Genomic DNA, 9,465 nt, shown 5'->3' with positions numbered 1-9,465 from the left:
CCCTTATAGCTCCCAATTGTGCTCATAGCACTAGAACAGAACAGATATACATAATTTCAGAACTTCACAGAACTTCCCCTTATAGCTCCCTTGTGCTTACAGCACCTTCCCCTTATGACTCCCAATAGCATACGAATAATTAATTCAATTCAGAACAAATTCAGAAATCGTACGAAAATCCGACAGCGTAACGGCAGTATACGGAATTTACACAAAAATTCACCGAAACAAAATTTCACCAAATTACCACAGAACATTCACAATAATAATATAAGACTTTTATTCTACTGCCACAATATTTTTAGACATCGTCAAAATTTTCAGTCGAAAGAAAACACCGCGGAATCAAAAATACCCGGTCAAAATTCTCCAGAAAATAATCAAAATGTGCACACTCGGCACCTTAGAAACATACCAAAAGTTACACGGTAAAAACTGAACCAATCGGAAAATACGGACAAAATTCGCTAACGAAAATGAAATCCGGACAGAAAACTAGTTCAAACTTCACCGTTCTAAAAATTGAGAAAGGCAGAATGTGCCTTACCTTACGTACACCACTTTCTTGAACTGTCACGACGGACAAAAACGGCCCGGCGTCGCTCGAAAATCAACTTTTCCAATATTGCCCTCGACCTTCTCTCTCCTCGGCTGAAAGTAGATATTTATTTTGATTTTCTCTCTCTTCAAAATGAGCTGATTTCAGCTTTAAAATGATCTGATCGGCCTGGCCGATCGCACGATCGTCCTGGACAATCTGAACAAAATCCACATCGTCCTGGGACGATTTCGTAGGAGGATAATTAATTTCCAGGACGATTTGCTCTCTGACTTTTTCCATACACTGATCGTCCTGGGACGATCCCAGATCGGCCTGGACGATCCATACAGGAAATTTTCCTGTAACTTCTGGACAGAAAACTAGAACATATTTACAATTGATCGTCCCAGAATGATCCAGATCGGCCTGGACAATCCTGGAGCAGATTTGATGTTACAATCTCCCCAACTTCAGAAAAATGTCGTCCTAATGTCTGATTCTTTCTCCCAAGTCGCTTCCCGTGCAGTTCGGTGCTTCCATTGCATCTTAACCATCGGAATCTGTTTACTTCTTAACTTACGCACGTCGTAAGCTAGAATCAACTCGGTATAACTCAGATTCTCCTGAATCTCAATCTCATCAGCAGATACCTTCTTTCCAGAGTGAGATATCCACTTTTTCAAAGTAGATACGTGGAACACATTGTGAACATCAGACATCTGATCAGATAGTAACAGTCTATAAGTAGATTTGCCAATTCTTTCAAGGATTTCAAAAGGTCCAATATACCTTGGATTGAGCTTACTCACTCTGTCAAATCTGCTCACACCCTTCATCGGATTGACTTTGACATACACAAAGTCACCAACATAAAACTCAAAGAACCTGTGCTTCTGATTGTAATATTTCTGCTGTCGATCTTGTGCAGCTTTCAATCTTTCTTTGATCAAATCGACTTTCTTAACAATTTCTTCTACAAAAGTGGCACCCATCTCCTGTCTATCTCCAACCTCAGTCAGAGTCAAAGGAGTTCTACATTTCCTGCCATACCGAGCTTCATACGATGCCATTCCAACACTGGCCTGAAAACTATTATTGTAAGCAAACTCAATCAGAGGAATGTGATCTTCCCAGCTTCCTCCAAAATCCAAAACACAAAGCCTCAACAGATCTTCCAGTACCTGAATAGTCCTCTCAGACTGTCCATCAGTCTACAGATGAAAAGCTGTACTGAAATTTAACTTCGTACCCAAACTCTTGCTGAATACCCTTCCAAAGTCTGGAAGTAAACCGTCCATCTCGATCAGAAACAATCACCTTAGGCACACCGTGTAATCTGACAATCTCTTTCACATATAGCTATGCCAATCGATCCACCGGATCGGTCTGTCTAATCGGAAGAAAATGAGCAGACTTCGTCAGTCGATCCATAATCACCCAAATGGCATCGTGCCCTTGCCTTGATCGAGGAAAACCCATAGAAAAATCTATTGTTACCTCCTCCCATTTCCACTCAGGGATAGGCAACGACTGTAAAAATCCTCCTGGTCGCTGATGCTCTGCCTTCACCAACTGACAGGCTTCGCATCTAGCAACAAAGTCTGCTACATCCTTTTTCATACCTGGCCACCAGAACAAACCTTTCATATCTCCATACATCTTACCACTTCCCGGATGAACAGTGTAGCCTGAATGATGAGATTCATACATAATCTCTTTCCTCAAATCTCCAAACACAGGAATCCACAACCTGTTCTTGCAGAAAATAACACCAGAATCAGAAATTCGGATATCAGGCTTCTTACCAGATTCAATCTGAGCAATCAAAGTCAAATAATCAGAATCTAACTTCTGAGCTTCCTGAATCCTTTCTTCCAACGAAGACTGAATACTCAACTGAGTCAAAACTCTGGAATCCAGACTACTAGAGGAAATCACCTCCAACTGCAACCGTTCCATATCTTGAATCAGAAAATCATCAAAAGTGAGCTGAATACCTGATAAGCCAGAAGATTTTCTGCTCAGAGCATCTGCTACCACATTAGCCTTACCAGGCTGATACTTAATCGTCAGATCATAATCCTTGATCAACTCAAGCCATCTTCTTTGCCTCAAATTCAGATCCTTCTGAGTGAAAATGTACTTCAAACTCTTATGATTCGTGAAAATATCACATCTGACGCCATACAGATAATGACGCCAAATCTTCAAAGCAAACACAACTGCAGCTAATTCCAAATCATGTGTCGGGTAATTCTTCTCATGTGGTTTTAACTGTCTTGAAGTATAAGCAATTACCCAATCATTCTGCATCAGCACACATCCCAAACCTTTCAGTGAAGAATCACTGAACACCTGAAATCCTTCCGTACCTGACGGAAGTGCTAACACTGGAGCAGAAGTCAGACAATCCTTCAATCTCTGAAAACTAGCCTCACACTCCGGTGTCCAAACAAAAGCTACTGACTTCTTAGTCAGTCTCGTCAAAGGCGTAACAATATGTGAAAATCCTTTCACAAACTTTCGGTAATATCCAGCCATACCTAAGAAACTACGTACTTCAAATACCGTAGTACGCCTTGGCCAACCCGCAAAAGCCTGAATCTTCTGGGGATCAATAGAAATGCCTTCACCGCTAACCACATGCCCCAGAAATGAAATGCTGTTCAGCCAGAATTCACACTTGGAGAACTTAGCATACAACTGATGCCTTCTCAGAGTCTCCAACACAATGTTCAAATATCTGGCATGATCATCCTCAAAAACAGAATATACCAGAATATCGTCGATGAAGATGATCACAAACTGATCTAGGTACTCTCTGAACACTCTGTTCATCAGATCCATGAAAATAGCAGGTGCATTGGTTACCCCAAAAGGCATAACCAAAAACTCGTAGTGTCCGTACCGAGTACTGAAAGCTGTCTTCTCCACATCAGCTTCTTTCACCTTCACCTGATAGTACCCAGATCTCAAATCAATCTTTGAAAACATAGAAGAACCAGAAAGCTGGTCAAACAAATCGTCAATCCGTAGCAAAGGATACTTGTTCTTAATCGTGACTTTATTCAAATCTCTGTAATCAACACACATACGGAGTGTTCCGTCCTTCTTCTTCACAAACAAAACAGGTGCTCCCCAAGGAGAAACACTAGGACGAACAAATCCTCTATCCATCAACTCCTGAAGTTGAACTTTCAACTCAGAAAGTTCTTTCGGTGCCATCCTGTACGGAGCTTTTGATATCGGAGCTGTACCCGGAAAAACATCAATAGAGAACTCTATATCTCTATCCGGAGGTAAACCAACCAACTCCTCAGGAAAAACATCAGCAAACTCCCGTACCACTGGGATATCAAAAACAGAACCAACATCCAGGTTCATGTCCCGCACCAAAGCCAAAAATACTGGACAACCCTTCTTCCACATTCTTCTCACATCCAGTACAGAAATTAGACTGGAGAGAACACCTCGTAAGCCTTAGAATACACATCTCTCTCCAGACATAAGCAATTTCACTTGCTTCTTCAAACAGTCAATCTGGGCCTCATACAGACTCAGTCAATCCATACCCAAAATCACATCATACAAAGAAATCGGCAAAAAAATCAAACTTGATTTCCACTTCTTGCCAGCAATCTCAACCACACAAAAACAAAACTTCCGAGCAATCAAATTACTTCCAGCAGGCAAAATCACAGAAAGAGAAACCGGCAACAAAATCGAAGGCAGATGCAAGGCATCAAAACAACGCTCGGACAAAAATGAGTGACTGGCTCCAGAATCAAACAAAACATGACAGGGCTGATCAGAAATATAAATCATACCTGTCACCACATCCAGAGAATCTCGAGCCTTCTGCTGACTCAGACTGTATACTCGTGACTGAACTGGAGCTGGAACTGAAGCAACAGAACTACTCGGCTCTCTCTAACTAACACTAGGTGGTCTCCGTGGTACAGAACTCGAACCACCACCTCTACCAGAAAATCCCTTAGAAACAGGGCGTGGAGGAACAGTCCTCGATCTTCCTACTAAACCGGCAGGTCTAACAAATCCCTCAGATCGGAAATTAGATCGTCGATCAAACCCAGCCTGTGGACACTCTGCAATCCGATGTCCTGGCTGACCACATCTGAAGCACTGACCAGTCATCCTGTAGCACTGGCCAAAATGCCGTCGTCCACAACTCTGGCACCCAGGTGCCCCACTAACAGATCCAGAACTAGTCGTACTAGGCGTAGCAGTACCAGAAAATTCTGACTGTCCACTCTTCCTGGAGTCTCCAGAACCAGAAACGAATCTCCTCTTACCAGAGGAACTGCTACCAGAAGCATCACCCCCAAACCTCTTCCTACTCGCAGTCCACCGCTGCTGAGTAGCTATCAGATCGTTCTCTATCAGATGAGCTCTCTCAACAAGCTCAGAGAAATCAGAAATGTGAAATGGTACCAGGGGCTGCCTCAAACTGTCTCGTAGTCCCCTTAGAAAATGGTAGCACTTCGCAGCAGAAGTACTCACCAGCTGCGGAGTATATCGGGCTAAGGCAGTAAACTCTGCCACATACTGCATCACTGTCTTGCTCCCCTGAACCAGCCTCAGAAAACTCTCCTGCATCTGCTGCACGGTAGATGGGGGAACAAACCAATCTCGGAATGCCTCAGTAAACTCTTCCCAAGTAATCAAAGAGTTCAATCTGCCCTGAAACTTGGCCTCCTGCTGGCCTACCCACCAGTACTCAGCTTCCCCATCCAACAGAAATACTGCCAAATGTACCTTCCTGTCTGATGGACACTGCATGCCGTCAAAAGTCTTCTCTAACCTCCTCAGTCACTCTGGGCACAACAGCGCCCTCAAACCTCGGAGGTTTCAATCTTAGAAACATCTGAAGATATCTATCAATATCCTCAAATCGAATAGTAGAAGCTCTACTGTGTGTCTCGCTCATCATCTGAGCAACCAATGAAGTAAACTGGGAAAGTGTATCTGCACCAACCACTGGGGCTGTACTACCCACTGGTGCTGCCTGACTGGCACTCTGACCGTCTGTCATGTTGGGGTCTGGCAGATCCATACAGAAAATCTAGAAAACTAATCACAAAAACAACACAATAAAAATCCAGACAAACCAAAACTATCCCAGACAGACTCAGATCACTTCCTATAGCTCTGTCTTACAATCCAAATTCCAAATTCCAAAACCACTGCTCTGATACCACCAAAAAGGCTTGTCACGACCCGACCGGGACGGGTCTCGCTCGCACCGGATCGTGGGTGCCTTAACTTTCAGACTGACTGAACGGATTCGAGGATCTGGCTTTGGAATTTATTTCAGAACTTTCTTCCAAACATATAGACAAAAATAGATACACAGAGCTACTATAAACATCAAATGAAGCGGAACATATCATCTATCTTTTTCTTCCTCAAAAGAATCATGTACAAATACAGGTCATGGCTTTCAGACAGAAAGAAAAGCAGAACAGAAAAGCCATGACTGTACAAAAATCAAAAGTACAAAAATACCTATGCTGGATCAGACTCTGAACTTCTATTCCTGGACTTCCTTCCCTTTCCCAGAACCTGAAAACCACGCAGAAAACAAGGATGAGCTACACAGCTCAGCAAGACAACAAACCTCCAATCAAAACCCTCAGAGTCCACATCAAACACATCAGACAGAAATCCGAACATAAATCAGATCAATAGAATCGTACTGAGCAAATCAGAACAGAAATCATACAGATCGAATCAAATCAGAACAGAACAAACATACATCACATCAGAGCTGACAGAACGTACAGAAATAAAAAATCAGATGAAATCATATCAGATCAGAGGTCATATCAGAACAGACAGAATCGTATAGAAATCAGAATCAAATCATATCAGAAACGTATCAGAATATATCAATTCAGAAAATATCAAATCAGAATAAGAATAGATATTTCAGAACAGATCTTCCTTCCAGATTTCAGAACTTCCTCTTATATCTCCCTTGTGCATACAGCACCAGAACTTCCCTTTATAGCTCCCTTTTGCGTACAGCACCAGAACTTCCCCTTATAGCTCCCAATTGTGCTCATAGCACTAGAACATAACAGATATACAAAATTTCAGAACTTCCCCTTATAGCTCCCTTGTGCTTACAGCACCTTCCCCTTATGGCTCTCAATAGCATACGAATAATTAATTCAATTCAGAACAAATTCAGAAATTGTACGAAAATCCGGCAGCGTAACGGCAGTATACGGAATTTACACAAAAATTCACCGAAACAGAATTTCACCAAATTACCACAGAACATTCACAACAATAATATAAGACTTTTATTCTACTGCCACAACATTTTTAGACATCGTCAAAATTTTTAGTCGAAAGAAAACACCGCGGAATAAAAAATACCCGGTCAAAATTCTCCAGAAAATAATCAAAATGTGCAAACTAGACACCTTAGAAACATACCAAAAGTTACACGGTAAAAACTGAACCAATCGGAAAATACGGATAAAATTCGCTAACGAAAATGAAATCCGGACAGAAAACTTGTTCAAACTTCACCGTTCTGAAAATTGAGAAAGGAGGAATGTGCCTTACCTTGCGTACACCACTTTCTTGAACTGTCACGACGGACAAAAACGGCCCGGCATCGCCCGAAAATCAACTTTTCCAATATTGTCCTCAACCTTCTCTCTCCTCGGCTGAAATTAGATATTTATTTTGATTTTCTCTCTCTTCAAAATGAGCTGATTTCAGCTTTAAAATGATCTGATCAGCCTGGCCGATCGCACGATCGTCCTGGACGATCTGAACAAAATCCACATCGTCCTGGGACGATTTCGCAGGACGATAATTAATTTCCAGGACGATTTGCTGTCTGACTTTTGCCATACACTGATCGTCTTGGGATGATCCCAGATCGGCCTGGACGATCCATACAGGAAATTTTCCTGTAACTTATGGACACAAAACTGGAACAGATTTACAACTGATCGTCCCAGGATGATCCAGATCGGCCTGGACGATCCTGGAGCAGATTTGATGTTACAAGCAATCTAAACTTAATATATTGTTGCATTATTATGAATTATTTCGCATGAAACCAAATGAATCCATTTCTAATATGTACACAAGATTCATACAAATAGTTACCTCTTTACATACATTAGGTAAGAAACTAACGAATGCTGAAATTGTTAATAAGATACTTCGTTGTTTGCCTACTGCTTATGATGTTAAAATTACTATAATTACAGAGTCTAAAGATCTAAATATTTACACTATTGATAATCTTCTTGGATCACTAATTGCTTACGAGCAAGGAGTTAGCCAAAGAAAGATTGATGCAGGTGAACCACGAAGGGAGAAGAACATAGCACTAAAAGTGGAGGAGTTTGAGAGTGAACACTCACAACAAGAGGATGAAGATGACATCGCACTAATGCTAGACAATTCAAAAGCTTTCTAAAGATGAAGCAGAAGAGACGCCAGCAATGGAATTAAGGTAAATTTAATAGAAATATGAAGGTTTCAATTGATGTTATTTGCTATAAGTGCAGGAAATATGGACATATTAAGACAGACTGCCCAAAACTCAAAGTCACTCCTAGCAAGGATAAGGTAGAGGAGAAACTAATTATAAAGAAGGGAAAGAAGAAGTTCCAAAAAGCTTTTTGGGCGGACTCAGCTTTAGACTCATCGGAGACTGAAAAGAAAGAGGAAGTCACTAATCTATGCTTAATGGCCAATAGTCTTGATCAGTCAGATCAAGAAGAGGGTTCCTCTCATACAAGATCACGTGACAACATATGGTATCTGAACAGTGGATGCTCAAAGCATATAACTGAAGATACTGCATAATGTTGAGATTCATTCACAATGAATTTGGTTGTTAAACCTAAGCTTATGTCCCAGTGGCTAACAAAGAGGGGGGGGGGGGGAATTGATAATTAAAAAATTTAAACCCTCTTTATAAACTTTGGAAATTAAAACTTAATTATTAGTAAATTTTTTAGAAAAACATTTTTCAACCACAAGTTGTAAATGATAAAGAAAATAAAAAGCAAAAAAAGTAAAGAACACCAGATTTATAGTGGTTCGGTCAAAACCAGACCTACATCCACTCCCCAGAGGCACCCTCCGAGTATTGCACTAATAACACTAGTGACTCTCCTTTTGCACCCACAGCAAGGCGGAGAAGCCTTTACAAAAACTCTTTCCACCACTACCCATTGCGACAGAGAATCGTCTTCCTTTTACACTATCCCCAGTGCTGGCAGAGAACCATCCATCCTTTTACACTCTCCTAGTGTGAGAAGAGAACCCTTCGTCCTTTCATACTCTCGTAGTGTGGGCAGAGAACCCTTCATCCTTTCACACTCTTCTAGTGTGGGCAGAGAACCCCTCGGCTGTTCACACTCTCCAAATGTCGGCAGATAACCAGATCTCCTTGACAAATCTCCTCACAAGAAATCTAGATGAAAGAAAGAAAAGAGTGAAGTAATCCCAAATCACAAGTAGAGATTCTTACCTTTGAACACTAAGCGAAGTCTTCACACTCCAGTGGTAGGAATCCTCCTTTGAATGCTCTCTTTCACTCTCTCCTTGACTCTTCTTTCAATAGTCATGAAGATAAAAAGGCAAAAAGATTTGGTGGCAGTCTAAATTGGACTATATATAGGAGAAACAAGAAAAACTGTCCAAAACTGCAAATTTTTCAAGTCATCACGAAATGGATCGTCCTGGACAATTTTACTTAAAGTGTCAGAAATGATCCTTATGTATATTTGTACAAACTATGTTCGTACACGATCATCGTCCCGTACGAACTAGGATCGTCCGGTACGATCAATTATATCATAGGTCGATTCCCAAATAATTGCAGGATGTAACCAACTGTGGTAAGTCGGTTCACAACATCCTGG

The 9,465-nt window shown here is 41.3% G+C and overlaps 1 protein-coding gene across 1 annotated transcript; it reads right to left on the bottom strand.

Moving 5' to 3' along the window:
- Nucleotides 1-4,102: 4,102 nt before the first annotated feature.
- On the bottom strand, nucleotides 4,103-5,341 carry LOC114580499. The gene is made up of 4 exons (XM_028698264.1): nucleotides 4,757-5,341; nucleotides 4,525-4,636; nucleotides 4,369-4,443; nucleotides 4,103-4,317 (listed from the first exon to the last, which is right to left on the bottom strand). The coding sequence occupies exons 1-4, from the start codon at nucleotides 5,339-5,341 to the stop codon at nucleotides 4,103-4,105; spliced, it is 987 nt and encodes a 328-aa protein (XP_028554097.1).
- Between the last annotated feature and the right edge of the window lie 4,124 nt (nucleotides 5,342-9,465).

Source organism: Dendrobium catenatum, unplaced genomic scaffold, assembly GCF_001605985.2.
Source record: "Dendrobium catenatum unplaced genomic scaffold, ASM160598v2 fragScaff_scaffold_1061, whole genome shotgun sequence".
NCBI lineage: Eukaryota > Viridiplantae > Streptophyta > Magnoliopsida > Asparagales > Orchidaceae > Dendrobium > Dendrobium catenatum.
The sequence above is the reverse complement of the archived record's forward strand: the minus strand, read 5'-3'. Positions and strand labels throughout refer to the sequence as shown.

What these genes read in the sequence shown, in the direction of transcription:
- LOC114580499 (XM_028698264.1), bottom strand. Translation starts at nt 5,341, where the DNA reads ATGCAGTGTCCATCAGACAGGAAGGTACATTTGGCAGTATTTCTGTTG. An exon ending in TGTTTCTAAGGGATTTTCTG is followed by an intron (nt 4,444 to 4,524) that starts GTAGAGGTGGTG and finishes CTGTTGCTTCAG; the next exon opens with TTCCAGCTCCAGTTCAGTCA. An exon ending in TTCTCTGGATGTGGTGACAG is followed by an intron (nt 4,318 to 4,368) that starts GTATGATTTATA and finishes TTGATTCTGGAG; the next exon opens with CCAGTCACTCATTTTTGTCC.